Below are 18173 nucleotides of genomic sequence, written 5' to 3'. Positions count from 1 at the left end.
TTCTAAGCAAGCTCCACAAGCTCAGACGTTTGCACTGGGCCAGGGGTAATTTAAAATGGAGTGTGGCAAAATGGAAGTCTGTTCTGTGGTCAGGTGAGTCACGATTTGAAGTTCTTTATGGAACACTGGGACGCCATGTCATCTGGACCAGAGAGGACAAGGATAGCCCAAGTTGTTATCAACGCTCTGTTCAGAAGCCTGCATCACTGATGGTATGGGGTTGCACGAGCGCTTGTGGCATGGGCAGCTTGCATGTCTGGAAAGGCACCATTAATGCAGAGAACTATGTTCAGGTTCTAGAACAACATATGCTCCCATCTAGACGTCATCTCTTCCAGGGAAGACCCTGCATTTTTCAACACGATAATGCCAGACCACATTCTGCAGCAACCACAACATCATGGCTACGTAGGAGAAGGATCCGGGTATTGAAATGTCCAGCCTGCAGTCCAGATCTTTCACCTGTAGAGAACATTTGGCGCATCATAAAGAGGAAGGTGCGACAAAGAAGGCCCAAGACGATTGAACAGTTAGAGGCCTGTATTAGACATGAATGGGAGAGCATTCCTATTTCTAAACTTGAGAAACTGGTCTCCTCTGTCCCCAGACGTCTGTTGAGTGTTGTAAGAAGAAGGGGGGATGCCACACAGTGGTAAAAATGGACTTGTCACAACTTTTTTTGGGATTTGTTGACGCCATGAAATTTGGAAACAACAGATTTTTCCCTTAAAATGATACATTCTCTCAGTTTAAACTTTTGATCTGTGATTTGTGTTCTATTCTGAATACAATATTAGATGTTGGCACCTCCACATCATTGCATTCAGTTTTTATTCACAATTTGTTTAGTGTCCCAACTTTTTTGGAATCCGGTTTGTAGTTTCAACAAAACAAACTGCACACTTCTGCCATTCAAACAAACTAAACTTTACTTATTTCATCTTAGACCACTTGTGCATTTTGTTTCTAACATTGAGAGTTCAGAGGTCTGATAAGTAAAGTTTCCATGAAGGCAGGTGTGACGTCAGCTTCAGGTATGAGAGCTGCAGCTGGACACTTCTCTGAGCTGAAGACAGTTAAAGTACCACGGTTTAAACAGATTTTATCTTAAGTAAACAAATATTCATAATAAAAGTGAAATATTCAGAGCATCTGTGGATAGGTTTATTTTTCTTTCTTCACACTCACAACTTCTTTTTCACTTATGAAACACTTTTCTTGTCTGATGTACAATTTTAAACTGAAATAGTTTATGAACAATAAATACAACTTAAATCATAGTGACTCTTATCTAAACCCACACTTATGAGGATTTAATCTCATTTTGGTGTGATGACATGAGAACATTGAGTACATTTTCATCAGTGTGTCATCACTGTGAAAACAGACAGGAAAGATCACGAAGGCAGAAAAGTGTATGTCATGTCACAACATAACAAAGGAGAACTGCAACCTTTACAATAATTACAATAACTAGTGATGGGATGGATTGGATTAGTTATACTTTGCTTAATTAGTTGGTCAAAGATCAAATACCAATGTCTTCAACATCATGTCACTGACGAAATTAGCAAAATAAAGAAGTGCCCAAAGCATGAGTCAGTATCACATCTGCATTTCCCGAACAAAGTTGAGCTCGTTCCTGGTGTGGGTTGGACTCCACTTGAGCGGTCCCTTGTCTCTGATCCTGTTTGTGGCGCTGAATCAAATCTCAAAGAGCAGTTGTAGGAAGGAAAGTGTCTTGTTTGGGGAATATCAGTTTTTTTTGCCTCTGCTCTTTTCAGAAGATGTAGTTTGTGATCTTTAGCCATGATTTTCTGCACACACTGAGGCAGCTTGCAGCTGAGTGAACCAGCCGGGATGAGAGTCTGCTCCTCTTATATTGAGGTCATGGTTCTCAACTGAAGAAAATGTTTAAGTTCCTTAAAGTCTCTGCCTTGATATCTGAGAGTCTTGTTCACAAATGAAGGCAGGATGAAGGACAGACTGACGGCCTCGTCCGAAGTAAAGAGTGCATTGCTTCAGTCTTTTGTGGTAACGAAGGCTCCAGCTACATTCCAGTCGTCACTAATGGCCATGGCGTATGGATCGCGACCGAAAAAAATCAACATCAAGGAAGCGGCTGAAATGAGCTTCCTTTGTAGAAATGGTTGGACTCAGCCGTAAAGATAAGCTGAGATCCAGCATTCAAAAGTAGCAAAAGCTAGCAACAAAAGGACTGAACCACTAAAACAATGGTTGATGTCACCGTTAATTTAGCTTGTGGTGTAAACAGAACTGATTCAACGTTCAAAATATATTTCCTAATTCGTTGTTTTGATCACTGTAAAAATGTGTCTAGCAATTACATCTAGGTGATTGACCTGTTTAGGAGAATAGCTGGCGTTAGTTGATGATTTAAGAATAAACGGTGTGTTTGCAGTGGTGAGGAGTGAACATCAGTCCTGGTGTTTGCCACAGACCCATCTGAGCTGAGGTCGGTCTCTGAGGTCTGTTGTCTCTGACGCAGAGAACCAGCTGCACTGGCAGCAGTACGCCCGGGAACCCCCCCACCTCCTCAGCTTGGTTCTGAGCTTCTGACGGTCCGGCATGTTGTTCCTGCCAACAGACAGAAGTTTAATCATTACTGGGGACGTGACCTCAGCATTCTCCAACACACAGACGGCTCCTCACAGAGCTGTTTCAAATGATTCTCTTCCATGTGAAATTTATTAAGAGCTTTAATATTGTGCAGTCGTTAAAATCATCTGAAAGAAAAATTTGTTTTGAATGTGCTGTGGGGAGAAAGAAACGAAGGATCCCTGTCCTGAGATTACCTTTTCATTATAAACAGATTCAGTGGCTACAAACGGAGCTTGTTCAGATTAAATTAACTATCATTTTTCAACAATAACCGAATTATAATACTGTTAAATTTACTGATTAAACTACTGAGTATTTTGAAACTAGTTGGTTATATTTCTGCACTCGCTCTCATGCAAGGCGGACGCCTCCTCTCCCTCTCCTGTTCTCCTCCTCCTGCTTTTTTCTGCTCTGTCAGTGTATCAGAGCTCCTGTTACACATCTTCAGAAACTAAAACTACTGTCATGGATCTGGTCAGCTGGACTTTCAACGCAATCGACAAAATCTTTTCAACAAAGCGACATGGTCCTAGAGCCCTCATGCCCCACTGAGACTCACGCAGCAGGATGCGTCATGGACCAGTGGGGAGTTTGGCAGCTGATGTGTCTTTCCGTTCTGTCTCAGGAGGACACCAAAGACGTTTGTATAATTGGATTTATGATCGCAGGGTTTCTGCTCTCTGGCATCGGTGGATTCCTGTGTTATCGGCTATTAAGGAAAATGGCGGCGGCAGTTTCGGCAATGGCAAAACTGCCAAGTCTGTGTGAAGGTTTGGTTCGTGCTTCGAGTACAGAAAATCAGCTGATTTACAAGATAAACCATAAGATAGAAGCAATTTGTGAGAATTGCAGGCCACCTACGGCTTCTGGGACTCGCCAGCATGTTGGAGACGACCTTGGACGAGCCTCGTAGGCACGGACCAGTGGAATACCCACTAATCTGGCTGTTTTGGATCTTGAAAGTACCAGCAGGACTTAAGGCTGACAAAAAAAAACTGCATGAAAAAAAATCAACAATTGTGGCTTATCTGAATCTGACTCCCCCAGTTGGCCTAGAAAACAAGCTGACTTATCAAATTTCTCCTGGGATATGTGTAAACTAAGGAAAAGCTTTGTCTATCGCAACAACCCCCCCAAGAACTTCTGTGAAGGCTTATCAGAACTGTGCCGGCTAAGTAACATCTTATCAGGACTATGGTCTATCTGGACGTGCTTCATGGACAAATCTCACCGCCTTGCCGTCAGCTGCATATGTTATGTGTTTATAAATGTGCTTCAGGCAGAGATTTTTGATGTCTTAAATCGTGTCCTGATGGGACACGGTGTGAAGAGATCGTTTTTTGTAATGCTACTATCCTACCCTCATGGATTTTTCCCCTGTTCTATCTAAAAAAGTATTCTGACAAAGCACAAGGGGCCGCGCTCCTGTAGCAGCAGCAACGTGCACTCCGCCCATCTTTCGGACGACTGTACGAACATAATCTCACTGTATTTCGATGCAATGACAATAAATCTTATTTGGATTCTGATCAATTTTACTTCCACAAAAAAAAAAAAATTGTCTACGCTCTGTAATTCCTCAGATTAAAAATATATTTTTGCACTTTTTTGACATTACAGCTCATTATCAGTATTTCTTTTCAAAAGATAATAAATGTAGTCTCAAAAGGTTCATGACAGAACTAAGCTGGAGGTAATAAACCCACAGGCCATATTTAAGACCTAAACTGTGTCTAGACTGTGCGTACCACCCGCCTGGACAACTGATAAAAGACAGTTTTAGTTTAATGATTCATGCTGTCAAAGCCCAGCTATGAATTCACCACATGCAGCTTCTGCAAATATCCAGGACTTTTTCCTACCCTGCAAAACATTTGGTGTGAACATTAGCTGAAGCTCCAAACCTCTATCCACAGGATTTTATAAGCTGCCCTGCTGCCACGTGATTGGCTGAGAGGATGATTGTCTAATGAAGTGCTGAGTGAAAAAAGGAATCTGCTACCTGAAATCAAACAGCCCCTAAAACTTCATCACAGCTGGCTGTGTAATGAAAAATGTTTCAACCACTGTCCATTAAGCTCATTTTTAAGATTCTAAAGTATGGATTCCACTCAGCCTTGAAACATCTGTAACATCAGGCTGCTCTAACTTCTAATCTATCACAAATTGGGCATGTGGACAAAACCATGAGAGATATTCATCAGACTGTAAAGACCACTGCAGCTGAAAATCCACTTTCCGGGTTCCTTCAGCTCAAATTAAATAGTTTATATTAAGGGGGCAGCTGTATCAGTTTAAAAGTTCAGTTAGAAAAAGAGTTTTGAAAATGTTCAGTCACTGAATTCCCACTAAAATATTATGATTCTGTTAAACTTGTGTTTTTAACCTTCAGACTTGGGGCAAATTGTGCAATACAATCTGACATAAAAAAAGCATGTTTGTCAGTGAAACCTCTTTTCTGCTGTTTTACGTCAATCAAAACAAAGTGTAAAATACAGACCTTGTTAAGTTTTTTAAGCTAATTCCACGTAAGTTGCTCGAAGAAAGGAATTTACTTACCCAGCTAAAACTCACTAAATAAAATTCCTGCGCCTGCTGTTCATAAAAAATATATTTATCTGTGTTGAATTAAAATGTCCTTTGCTAAATTAAACATTAGGCTCAAGAGCTCTTAATAGACTTTCATCCACAGGGTGATGCTTCCTGCAGAAAATAACAAGTTACTGCAGCCCACTTCATGATTTTTAATGTTTTTCATCTACTTTGTGTGGCAGACATTTTAATTAACGTCTATGAGAACTAATCAGCAGATGGAGTAAATATTAATTCACAAGCGCAAACAGTAATTTTTTTTTAATAACTTTTTGTTTCTGAAGTTCAAGGCTGCAACATTTAGACCAGAGTCATACAATGCCAACAGATGTGTGGGGATTTGAAGGGGTGGGGGCACCAAACCAGACTTTTCATTCAACCTTTATTTATACAGGTTTGTCTCATTGAGTCACAAGGACTCATTTACAAGAGAGACCTGTTGACTGAAGGATGTTTGTTTTTTCTTTATTTATCACAAAAAAGTGAAATCATGTCATCTGGACAGTCTCAGTCCTTCGGATGAAGGATGAAATGTTTTCACAAAAGAAACTGTCCACCGATTTCACCGTTTTGTGATGATGTGATGACTGAGCCTACTTACTCTTTTTCCTTATTTACGTTTTAGTAATTTTCATTTTTGTTTTACGTGGGTTATGAATTATATATTACCATTTTGTGAGAATAATTTGATTGTCAGAGGGAAGAATTGTATCTGAGATATATTATTTATTGATTCATTTTCTAATGCATTACAATATGTATCGTGCAATAATGTTCGTAATTCTTTATTTGATTTTAGGTCATTATGTACTGGACATATGTGAGTATGACATCACAATTGTTCCATTTTTATATTATAATGCTCACTAGCTGCATGGAATGAAGGAGCCAGTAGACAGCCTGGCAGACACACGTCACCCCTCCTGTACAGAACCTTGAAGACGTTTTGTTTTCAGCAGTTGCCTGGTCTCACACTGGTCCAGTTCAGCTGATAACGCTGTGAGCTGAGGGCAGGGGGAAACCTTAGCAAGAATTCCTATAAAACTAGTTTTAACTCGAGTAAGTAGAAATACAGTAGATCAGAACTGAAGCAGAGCAAGGCATCAAGACACTCGTAATGCATGGACTTTCTGTATTCTGACTGCTTCTCCAAAGCTCTGTCTCATTGATGAAGCTAGTGAATCTTTTTTTATTCTACATATTATTCTACAGGAACTAGACCTTTAGGAGGTGTGGGGGGACTCTGCCCGTGCAGATCTGGAGCTTTTTGAACGACTACACTGAGATGACAACAGGAAGGACAAAGTCATCTTCCTGAGTGCTCCTGAGTGTTTCAAAGTGCTTTGAACCTAAAGTTGCACAAAAATAAATTACACACTTCTGGACAAAAAAAATGCTTCGTGATAAAATGTCAAGGTGCTGATGTGTATGTTTTAAGTCAATCTGTGAACCATGGACTTATAGACAGACTACTAAGAAAGGCTTACTCGCTTCATGAGCTTCAATAAACTTCTGCAAAAAAAAACCAACTTAATCAACTTTGAACACAATATTACCCGCTGCCAAAAGTGATAAAGTTTTGCCAGTGTCTGTGCACGTTTGGCTGTAGCTGTCAATCCAATTTAAGATGGCCACTCTGACGCTTCTCAGCATAAGATGAGCTAAGTTGAAAACTGGCATGAAAGGTGGCAGGTGATAAGCATTCTTTCAAGGAAAGCAAAGGTTTTAATCTTCTTGACTTGTTTACTTTCAATTAGGGATGCACAATATTATCGGCATGGTATCGGTATCGGCCGATATTAGCGTTAATGTTAAATATAAGACATTCCATCAAAATAACTCACCGATATAAAAGACGCTGTTTTTGTATGACAACCCTGACGAGGATGCCTGCTGGCGTCACGCACGCCTACCTGATCTGATCACGGCAGAGAGGAAGAAGTCAGTTTCCACTGAGGATGTCGGAGTCCAAAGATTTTTGGACTACGCTGAGCCTCGCTACATTGTCCCCAGTCGAGTTACAAGCCGTCATTTCCGACGTCATTGAGAAGCTAATAGCCGATAGCACTTGGGTGAGTTTTACTGTACCACAGGTAATTGGACATTAAGGGTTAGCCCTGTTAGCATGATTAGTCTTACGGCACAACAACAACTTTGAACTTTGAAGGCTGTCCTTCATGCACAAGCATGCAGAGGCTCCCACACTGCAGCTAGTAACCCAGAACAAGCCTCCACAAGTGAGACAGCATCGCAGGTGACTAATGCTAATAAATAACATTTAACACTTTTCATTTAATACAACAAAATGCTATGCATATGATTGTTCTGAATATATGTCACCAGCTCTTACAGCTGCTACACAATTTTTGTAGCAAATAAGAATAAACAAGAGGGCTATGTTCTGACAAAAATAAAAAAGATATAAAAAATATCGGTATCGGTTATCGACCAAATAAGTTTTAACATATCAACATATCGGATATCGGACAAAAATACTATATCACGCATCTCTACTTTCAATAGTTGAGAACAATGACACCAGCTTGCAAAGACCACATGGAAAGTTTCAGCATCTGATCATCTCATTTCAAGATGTTTTCTGTTGCTCTGCTGCCATTGTCGCCCTTTTTTCTCACAAATTAAACACGTTTCTATTTCTTGAAAATTTCATAACAAATGTGTTTGTAGTTCATACTATGTACAACACAACAGTAACTGGTATTTTGTCAGACAATGATTTTATTGCAATTTAGGCCTTGGTGAGCTGCAATCAAATCACCATTTAAGAACTTGTCTTTATTGTCTGAGAACATAAGTAGAAAAAAACGACATAAATGAGGACAGCTTCAGCGTAATAGCTGGAGTACTGCGACACAAAAAGTGTCTTTGTCCTTCAGAAGTGTTTTGAATAGTCAAATTGTTTTGAGAACCCCTTTAGTGTCAAATCTTGAAAGAAGCAGCTGTTTGGAGGAAGGTAATGAGCCTGGATGTGAACTGCTGTCACCATCATGTTCTGAGAGAACAATACACGCTACGAGCAAATGGTTTAACACAGACCATTTCTTAGAGCTGTTAACTTGTTTTTTTTTCAACAATTATTACTATTTTCTGTCTCTGTGATGGCCAGTGTTTTATTTCCTTTGACTGCATTGATTTACTGAAGCCCAACTGGATTATTGCAAGCAACAGGAGAGGACGTGTTAGAAAACTAGCTGGGATTCTGAGTTGACTTTGATTTGTGTCTTATTAAGAAACAAGTTATTTCATGCTTCTGAGTTAAGACCTGATGTGAAGAACATACTCAGACTAAAGCAGAAAGGAAGTGTAGTCAGTGAAGGAGAATAATAGAATAGAAGAATAGGAGACACAGCCCATTTCATGTCAAGGGGTCTCCCTCCCATTTTTCTTAAAGAGACACGCTGCTTGCTCCCTCACTATCCATCCTTCGGTTCAACCAAGTCTTATACTGCCATTCGGTGGTCAAAAAAATGTACTACACACAAAAATTAACCCACATTTCTTCTTACATTTGACAATAATTACTAATTATTACTAATTATTATCAAATTTCAAACAATATTATCGTTTATCGCAATAATGTGAAGAAAAAAAAAATCGTCCAGCAAAATCTGTTATCGTGACAGGCCTACATCCAACTGTGTTCTTTTTCTTTTTATAGCAATAAAATGCATTGGTGCAATGCAATGGTGTTTAGTTTTATGACATTTTTCACACTGGGTTGTATTTTATTTTAGCTGCCTCTGGACATCTGTAACACCTTAATCATTTAAAACACATATGTCAAACTCAAGGCCCAGGGGCCAAATGTGGCCCTCGTTGATGTCTTATCTGGCCCCCAAGATGATATTTTAAATGTAAAATTCTTTTTTCACTTGAATTATTTTTCAGTTATCTTGGATTATGATGCCAAAAGTGCAACAGAGAACATCAAATGAGACCAATCAAACTTTTTTTGAGGAACCTGCAACCAAGAAAAGATGTTTGGTATCTAACTTAAGTTAATGTAGATTCTGAAACTGGCCCTTAGTTTGAAAAAGTTTTTGATTTTGGCCCCTTTTGTAAACGAGTTTGACACCCCTGATTTAAAAGATACAGTGTTGTGTTGCTTTTATGTTCAGTTTATTTAATATATTTACTCTTATGAGAAAACAAAGGAATTTAATTATGTTTAGACATAAAAGTAAGTAATTTAATCAAGTTTAAGCTCAAGTTTCCTATAAATTTTACTAAATTTAATAGCAGCTTAGCTTCCCATCATTTGTTGGGAAACAGACATTTCTTTTGGTTCTGTTGTGTTCAAATTTCATAAACTAAATTCACTTATCATTAGTTGTTCCAGACCTTTTACGTAATCTTAAAAAACATATTTGGACATTTGAACACAAACTCTGAGAACCCCTGCTCTGAATCTGAATGTATTTTACTAGTTCTTGAACTTTCTTACTGATGTTAGCTTCTTTTTACTTCACCATATCTCACTCACACATATCTGATGTAGAGAGGGGAAAAAAAGCAAAAATGGTGTACGGTAATTAGCATAAGATGAAAATTGGATAATCAAAAACAGGAAAATTTATTATTTTGTCAACTTTTATGCTTCTTTGGGAGCTGAATCAAGGTTTTAATTTTACGTCTCTAGTTTAGAATTATGCATTTTGTTTGAAGTGAAAATCATCAGTGAGATGTTCTGAAACCTAGTTTTCCTGCTTGTTTGTATTTCAGTCCCTCTGATCTGCAGATGCTGAACTGTTCTCACTGGGAGAAACAACTGCTCTTCTGCTCTGACATGAATGTGGGTGACTTTAACACGCGCATACATTTTTGTTAGAAATGTGCTCACCACTTAAAATTTTGACTCTGTATCACTTGTCTAACTAAAAAGTTAAGGACAGTGACAGCCACACAGTTAAACACTGCCACCTTTTGGTTATTTATTATTTTATTTAATGAACAGTATGAGCAAACTGAGAATTTCTGCCATATATTTTTATTGAAGGTGACTTTAATTACAAATCATGAGGCTTTGTGAATGCAAGATTCAATAATAATACACAATAATAATGATTTTAGCTGAGGGGGAAAAAAGCTGGATACATTGATACTTTTTTAATGCTAGAATAGAACAAAAATAAAGAGAATTTCATTCAAATAAAAAGCAAAGAACATCTTCCAAGACTTAGATACTTTTCTATAATAGCCTCATCAATAATTTGAATGATCAACTCACTCCTGAAACAGTGATAGACAGGTGACTCATGAAATCTGCTTCCAACGGCTTTCAAAAAGTTGTCACACATTTCCAAACAGCTTTGAAGAATTACTTCCCAGATGGGTCTGAGCAACAAACAATCTGGACCCGATCTGTCACTGTCAGATTAGTGGCATGATCCGTTTGTTTTAAGCTGGCAGAACACCATTGGTAATACAAAAAGTAAAACTTGGGTTTCACAAACAGAACTGGAAATATATCAATACCTTTAAAGTGACGTTTATGCTCTATATGTTTGTGTTTTGCCAAAACATTTGAGTGAATCTACAGACTGACCTTAGGAACAGGTAATCACAAGATGCATCCCATTCAGAATCGTCAAACATCAGCACACGGAAGTCACAGGATACACACCGTAGCTGGTCACACGACCTGTTGAGACACATTTCTGTAAGTCAGTAACTCTAATATACATACATTTGTGTAGTAGAACACATTCAATGGTCAACGTTGCTTTAAAAGTGCAAATTATGTCTAATTAAAAAAACAAGACACGACACAGTGTGAAATTATTTTTTCACACCTCTTGGATGTAGCTGTTCCAACGCCGTTTGTGACTGAGCTCCCGCCAATGAAAACAGGACAGCACCTGGATGTAGAACAGACAGTTCAGATCGTCTCCCAGTTCCAGAGAGAAATGCGTCTTATTTAAAATAACACGCAGATGGGAAGAAAGACATATATTTATGCCAAAACCTAAGTAAAAAAAAAACTGTAAAATCTATATTGTTGTTCCAACTTTATGTGCTTTTAGTTAAGACAAACACCAAGTTTTGTTAGTTATTGCCAACACAAAAACCTTTAACCTCTTTGTCTCATTTAACTTTCTTTTAAAATAAATATCAAACAACGAGCTGGAAACTAAGTCCAAACTAAAATGCACGGGTGCAGTGTTTCTCCTTCAGTTTAAATATACACACCGTGTTTTATTTGATATCTTAGTGACTCACTTTCTTCCTCCAGACTGAGCTGAGAGCTTCTTCTCCACCTGTGGTCCTTTAGAAAACTGTTCAGTCTGAAATTGATGGTCAAAAGAAGCAGATGGAAGTATATTTGAACGAAACTTAGTTATTTTATAACCAGATATTCATCAGTGTTCCTCTTGTGTGTTTAGTCTAAGAAGTAGTGGTTATCCATGGCATGAAGTGTGTTGAAGATAAGACTAAGCCTGATAATGACATCTGATTGAGAAAGTAGGAAAAGGTATTCATAAAAAAATCCAAGGAATGTGTATGTCAAAATTTTGCTTTAAAATAAACATTAAACTTATAAACCATAAAACACATTCTCCAAGCAAAGCAAAACAATAAAAAACTACATTTTTTTGGTGTAAAAATAAATAAAATTCCAAGCTGTATATTTCAGAGTGGCAATTGTTTATTGTGTCGATCTTTACGTTGTTTTAATTGACATTACTTGCCCCATGTCACGTGAGCTAATTTACCTTTATTGAAGGGGAATCGTTGTAATTTTCCTCCAGGAATTCTTCCAGAAAAGCATCAATATCCTCAGAGACGCTGCTTATCGGCTGCTCAGGTTGGATGACACTGATACAGAAAACAAAAATGAACATTTAACAACTTTGTGACCAAAGCTGTATTGATAGTAAACCCGTAATGACATAAATGTTTGTATTTTCCTCACTTATTGCATGCGATCGTCTTTTTTCTGAACATTTACGCAGGTATTACTTCTAAACTGTTCATTAAACGTGGTTTAAATGTCTGAACTTTACATTTTAACTAAACATTTGTTACTGAAACTAGCACAGCGGTAAAGTTAGTTTTACGTTGGACTAGCTTACCTGTGCTTTCTCCGTCTGTTTTTGCCCTCGCTGGATTTTTCACTCTCGCTTATGTCCCTGCGAGCTGAACACGCCACCGAAACGTTACAACAAAACTTTTTTTCAACTTCATCCAGAAGTTGATCAAGGTCATCGTCCGCCATGGTCATCTAATTGTTTGCATTTGTTGCCCCCGCTAGCTTTAAGGGCTAGCTGCTAGTCAGCTTCCATTACGGCTCGGCGCTTTAGCCGTTACTAGGTAACAAAACGGAAACGGAGCAAATCCTGATTTCAAAATAATGGAAAATGAACGCGTTAATCACATACTCCCAACTTTTGTATCATCCATCAAACACATTGCTGCCTAAAAATAATTACCTTTCACTACTACTTACCTACTTTCTCTGTAATACAGTATGTTAACGGTGAGGTCAGAAAACTTTAGAGACTGAATTTTATTTTGAAAAGAAAACCGGAAGTACTTTAATTTATAAATTATTCTGAGAAAGTCGCTTAGTAGTGAAGCATTGCATTTAAACATAGTACAGGCCTACATGTATATCATGTACAGTAAACGTTAAGATATAAGTTAATGATAATATCAAGTCTTTTTAAACCGACCCAACAAAAAATGTTTTGCGTTGTCGGCAGGATTCGAACCTGCGCGGGGAGACCCCAATGGATTTCTAGTCCATCGCCTTAACCACTCGGCCACGACAACCAGATGCTTCAATGTGTCCCCACATAGCCAATTTAACAAAATACTCTTTCGGTATGGGAATGTTTTTCTTTTCTTTTTTTTTGTATTATCTATCTTTTTTAATTTTTAATCACCAAAAATTGAAAACGACAAAAAGGAGTGATCTTTTCGGTAAACCGAGGGATAAAGTGGTTTGAACTATTGCCCACCAGAGGGCAGTGTTGTATTAAGACGAGTCTCAGTGGGAAATTCCCAACAGGCCAAAATGACTCATAAACCCTCCCACACCTAGCAGACAAAACCAAAAGGTTATGACATTTAAGTAAAATAAAAATTATTCAAATAATCCAAGAGGAAGACATTTCCATCTTAAAAAATAAAATTCTGAGACAGATTTTATATAGACTGGCTATTTTGCAAATGCAACATTAAAACTTTAGAACAAGTGTTTTTGTTTTGTGTGCACATCTGGATTGATTGGCTTAAGACTGGTTTAAGATTCAAAAGAAACTAACTTTAATGTCAAATGTAAGAAAAAACACAAATCCATTTTATTCTATTATTTATTTATTGACAATTTAGATATTTGTACATAAAGCTTAAATGAAAAGTTATTCTTAAACAAATAGTGAACTTAAAATATATAAGAACTGAAGGTAGTACGTTATATTTTTATAATGTAATTTTATATAGATGGAAAAGCTGCCAGTGTTCTTTGCAAATTGTTTTAAAAGTTTGAGGTTATAAAATGTAACCACTCTTTAAAAATAACTTTACTCAACTTCAGCTGCCAAAGCATTTTACCGTTTTTTATAAATTTGTTTTAACAGTGACAATCTCAGGCACTGACCGTGCTTAAGATATGGGTTTGTCTGTTACGGCCTCATGACGCCTCAGCTCTCCTTCGTCGATGTTCTAACTTGTTTGACGTTTACAGCAATAAGTTTACAGCTGAGGGAAGATTAGCAAATATTCTGATTCATGCAAGTTACAAGCCATGGCTTAGTTTTTCATTGGGAAATCTAAAACACGAGTTGAAGGCTGATTAGTATTTTTAAAAGTGCTTCACATGTGAAAATCCCAGAACCCAAAACTGCACCCTGAAATTTCCCCAGATGTAAAAACACAAGTGGGTGTCATAATTTCACTTCTTGATTTGAAAGGCCACCAACCCACACACACACATTCGCTTTGCTTTCATCACTTATAAAGAAAACTCAAACATAAAAATGAATCTCAAAAGCAGAATCGTTGACACTGGTATTAGCAGGAAACGCTGAAATTGTTTGATATTCCATTTTAAGTTATGAAAAAAATTAAACATAACAATATAATGTATAAACTTATATCCAGTGTTTAGTTCATCCAGTAAAAATTGGACTCTGTAACGGCTCAGATGCAGATTTTCTCACTCCAAACTCAAGACTGTAACTCCATGAGTCCATTTCTTACAGCCTGATGTGCAGAGCAAAAACAAGTTATATTCTAGTGTGATTCATTCCCCTTGGTGAAAGTCGTTTTTCCAATAAAACAATCCTCAGCTGCAAACAAGGATAAAATAAAAGGAGAACTTTGAAAAAGAAGCCAGCATCCGTATCCACCGCAGCAACCTTCATGCTAATGGGCTTGTTGTTTTGTGCAGAATCACCTCAGCATGCGGCCAGGAGGAACCAAAGTTCAGCCATGCTGGACCCAGTTGACCTTCTGATCCATGGAGAACATTCTGCTTTGGTTTCAGCGCGGTAGCGCGACTCCTTGCAAGGGATGGACTGCTATGCGTCACTCCCGAGATAATCTTCAAACACAAACGTGCTTCATAGTTGATGTTTTGGGACCCAAGGTATAAATTAACATCAAGTCCTTCTTGTCAAGCGGTTTGAGCGGAGCGTTCAAAAGGATTTCTTTTTTTGTCGTCTTCGCTTTTTCTCTGAAAGTATTCTTCGAGCAGCTCTGTGGTGAAGGAAAAAAAAAAAACATTTATTTAACTCAACGGATAAAAAGGTTGAGACACAAACAAGTGAAGCCAGATGTGAAAAGATGTTTGGACACTTACGTAGCTTATTAGGAATATGAGCAGTGCCACCATCAGCACGAAAACCAGCTTGGCATCTGTCAGCAGGTTCTGTGCAGGGCGCAGAAGAGGTTCTGTGGAATCAGCAGGAACGTCTTCGGGTTCAACAGGACAATCTGAAAATGAAAACAAGAAATAAAAAAGGTTACTTAAGTTAAAAAGGTAGAGAATTTTTTAGAGTCTGAGCTTCTACTGGTTTTAAGACCAATAATGTTCGCATCCAGTAAATCCTCTTTACAGTTGAGACACAGAAAAGTTGCTGTTTGTATTTTCTGTTCAGAGCGCTGAGGTAGGGATTCAAAAGTTCAAGTGTAACAACTGTGAGCTCCTCTTACAGAGACAAACATCTGGGAGCGTATTTAAAAGATTCGTGCAACCTGAGATTTAAAAGGAAAAATAAGCAAATGTGGCTCTCAGGCCAGATTATGCTGAAGAACTTATGAAGACAAAGATCATTACAATAAACCAGAGAACTGAAGGAGGACTCAGCTTTGATATACTGTAGACCAACGCTGCTAAAAGTCCTGCTGTGACGTTTTTGTATCATTTAAAACGCCTAAAGGACTTCCTGACTTTGTCTACTGTGCTTCTGATATTTGGTGCGGCCAGTAAAACATTTTGAAATAAAGCTTAAAAGATCAATCTTATTTCTGTCTATCAGAAGTCTGGATTCTTCGGGGAGGTCAGCATGAGGATGACCTGATCTGAACTTTGGGATAAAACCAGCTAACCCCTGAACGTCTGTTTTACCTGGCAGAGTGAGGACAACGTTCCCCTCCCGGTTCTGCTCCCCCACAGGTGCAGCCAGGTGACACTTGTACACGCCGCTGTCTCTGCAGGTCACGTTGGGCAGGAAGAGGTCAAGGGATTCACCCTGAAAGTCCACCTTCTTGTCCACGTCGGTGTACCACGTCGTTGTGCCGTTGGGGAGGTTTCTGGTGACCAGGCCTTTCTGATGAGGTACTGGGAATGTACCGAGCTGCAAAACCATCCGTACGTCTGTTAGATGCTTGAAGCAGACTGATGGAGAATCTGACACCAAATGATACTTCCTCTGCTGCTAATAATGTATTTTAATTAGCATTTCCTGAAACAGTAAATTATCATTTAGCTAATAACACGTTTTACTGCAAAACCCACCGGTTGAAGACTAAAGGTCCTTATTCAAAACATCAACCTTCAAATGTCTAAATCTCATTCTGAAACCGAAAGTAAAAGCAGATCTGCATCAGGAATGATTTTCTCTTCTTGAAGCTGATTTTAAAAAGCGCCTTGTCTTACCTTGTACCACCTCACTGACATGTACTGGACCCCGGGCTTGTGTTCGGCCGTGCAGTGCAGAGAACAGCCCTGACCCGAGACGCACGAACCCTGCTCCGCGCCCTCACCAGCTCTGCGCAGCGTCACGCACAAACCTGACACATACAGGCAGTTGATGAACGACGGCCTGGCTCGTGCAGGCAAACACAAGAAAAACAGAGCTGATCAAACTTTACACGACAACTGTGCGCAATCACTTACCCGGTGAGAAGAGCAGCGAGAGGACCAGAAGAGTTGGAGTCATGGTGATGCGTAAAAAGGCTGGAGACGTTACTGGCAAAGTGAAACTTTTATATGTTCCTCTACGTTTGCACCACATGAGCGGATGTGACGTAATCCTGTGGTTTTTCCTATCATTCCATTACATTAGCAGCTCAAGCACAGCAGCCGGTGGTCGCGTTCACGTCTGGTTCAAATCATGAAGACTCAAATAAACGTAAAAGTAAGAACATTACGCACCGCGGTTCTTCTATTCCGTAAGTATATAAGGATAGATGGACTTTTATAAATATGTTGTTCTGATTTGTTGCGCTTTTAATGGTTTAAACTCTTCTCACTTTTCTTTGCGGCTGCGCGTGCGTTTTTTTCCTGTTTGATTAAACAGCTTACGTTTATATATAATGTGTATAGCACGAAGAGATTGAAATACATATATGTGAATATAATGCGTTCCGAACCACGTTTGTTTCTATTCGGATTGTTAATCGAAACAAACGTTTATGAATACGTGAGTTAATTATTGGAGCAGCGAACTGTTTGGAAATGTGTGAAGCAAAAGCAATCAATCAACCTTTATTTAGACAGGTAAATCCCATTTACACAAAAAACATTCATTTGCGTAAAAAAAAAAAGGAAAATGAACACTGTTTTTTTAGGAGCAAGTCATAATTATATTTCAGATAAATGAAAGTAAATGCTCAGGGATTTTCCTGGCAGGTGATTTCCAGAAACCGATACAGTTTTCTGACAGCAGGGAATTCCCCCCTCCATGCAAGCAGGTTTCTTTTTATTTTTTTTTTATCAGCCAATCAATAAATAAACTACATCCTCCTTCGTCCATCCATGAATCGTGGTCGTTCTTTTTTCCTCCTCCCTGGCAGTTCCATAATCAACATATTTTATCCAATATATCCACTATCCCCCCTCTGCACGACCTTCTTCCACTTCTATGGACTTCCATTGTCTTTCCAGGCTTTCCTCCACCTCACTGGGCTCCCTTCCACCTGCTCCCTATAGAACATCATAGTTCAGTGGGATGCCTGTTTGACCTAATATGTTAACGTGTCCACCACCATGTATAGAAAACATGTTACTACTTTAAAATAAGATGCATTTCAAGCCCGTCTCATATTTTACAGTCATCTAAGAGAAACGGAAAGTGTCGGAACCGCTCTGTCTCCTTCACAAACGGGCGAAAAGTAAAAATTCAGCACCAGATTTCACCTGAGTCAATGTGTAAAACGAAGCAGAAACCAAAGAACAGAATAATGTTTAACATTAATATGTTGCAGTTCTTCTTTTTTTTATTTCTCAGCCATCATGGGGTTGGTGAGTTGCAGCTCAACAGTAGATGAGATCATTTCATCTTATTCCTGCTGTAATCCGATCGTCACGTTTGATCCATCCTGTGAGAACATCTGGACAATGGATGACAAGGTACAGATACATAACACTTTTAAAAATCTCTTTCTTTAACAGAAATATCCGCAAAATAGACGAGTGTCCCATAATCGAGTTGATGTAAACGTCTTCACAATTGAAATTAATATTGTGACTTTTTAAACAGAAGTTCTTG

The 18173-nt window shown here is 38.6% G+C and overlaps 2 protein-coding genes and 1 non-coding gene across 3 annotated transcripts; all 3 read right to left on the bottom strand.

Annotated features, from left to right (window-relative positions):
- Positions 1–2336: 2336 nt before the first annotated feature.
- cfap418 (cilia and flagella associated protein 418) lies at positions 2337–12528 on the bottom strand. Its single transcript, XM_037676783.1, has 6 exons — positions 12309–12528; positions 11949–12051; positions 11455–11519; positions 11028–11093; positions 10781–10876; positions 2337–2598 (listed from the first exon to the last, which is right to left on the bottom strand). The coding sequence occupies exons 1-6, from the start codon at positions 12455–12457 to the stop codon at positions 2439–2441; spliced, it is 639 nt and encodes a 212-aa protein (XP_037532711.1). The 5' UTR covers positions 12458–12528; the 3' UTR covers positions 2337–2438.
- Positions 12529–12926: 398 nt separating this feature from the next.
- Positions 12927–13008, bottom strand: trnas-aga. The gene has a single exon. It is a non-coding gene; the product is annotated as a tRNA-Ser (tRNA).
- A 1583-nt stretch (positions 13009–14591) lies between these two features.
- On the bottom strand, positions 14592–16622 carry cd83 (CD83 molecule). Its single transcript, XM_037676559.1, has 5 exons — positions 16580–16622; positions 16340–16473; positions 15809–16037; positions 15041–15174; positions 14592–14937 (listed from the first exon to the last, which is right to left on the bottom strand). Exons 1-5 carry the CDS (start codon positions 16620–16622, stop codon positions 14785–14787), a joined length of 693 nt encoding a protein of 230 aa, XP_037532487.1. The 3' UTR covers positions 14592–14784.
- Positions 16623–18173: the final 1551 nt, after the last annotated feature.

This window comes from Nematolebias whitei, chromosome 5, assembly GCF_014905685.2.
Source record: "Nematolebias whitei isolate Nwh7 chromosome 5, NemWhi1, whole genome shotgun sequence".
In the NCBI taxonomy this organism is placed as follows: Eukaryota; Metazoa; Chordata; class Actinopteri; order Cyprinodontiformes; family Rivulidae; genus Nematolebias; species Nematolebias whitei.
The sequence above is the reverse complement of the archived record's forward strand: the minus strand, read 5'-3'. Positions and strand labels throughout refer to the sequence as shown.

Bases quoted from the DNA above. Each gene is read 5' to 3' on its own strand.
- cfap418 (XM_037676783.1), bottom strand. From the start codon at position 12,457: ATGACCATGGCGGACGATGACCTTGATCAACTTCTGGATGAAGTTGAA. The intron at 10,877-11,027 runs GTGTGAAAAAAT...GTGTCTCAACAG, and splicing joins GGAACAGCTACATCCAAGAG to GTCGTGTGACCAGCTACGGT. The intron at 2,599-10,780 runs GTCAGTCTGTAG...GTCTGTTGGCAG, and splicing joins TGTGATTACCTGTTCCTAAG to GAACAACATGCCGGACCGTC.
- cd83 (XM_037676559.1), bottom strand. From the start codon at position 16,622: ATGACTCCAACTCTTCTGGTCCTCTCGCTGCTCTTCTCACCGG. The intron at 16,474-16,579 runs GTAAGTGATTGC...TGTATGTGTCAG, and splicing joins CTCGCTGCTCTTCTCACCGG to GTTTGTGCGTGACGCTGCGC. The intron at 16,038-16,339 runs GTAAGACAAGGC...ATGGTTTTGCAG, and splicing joins TGTCAGTGAGGTGGTACAAG to CTCGGTACATTCCCAGTACC.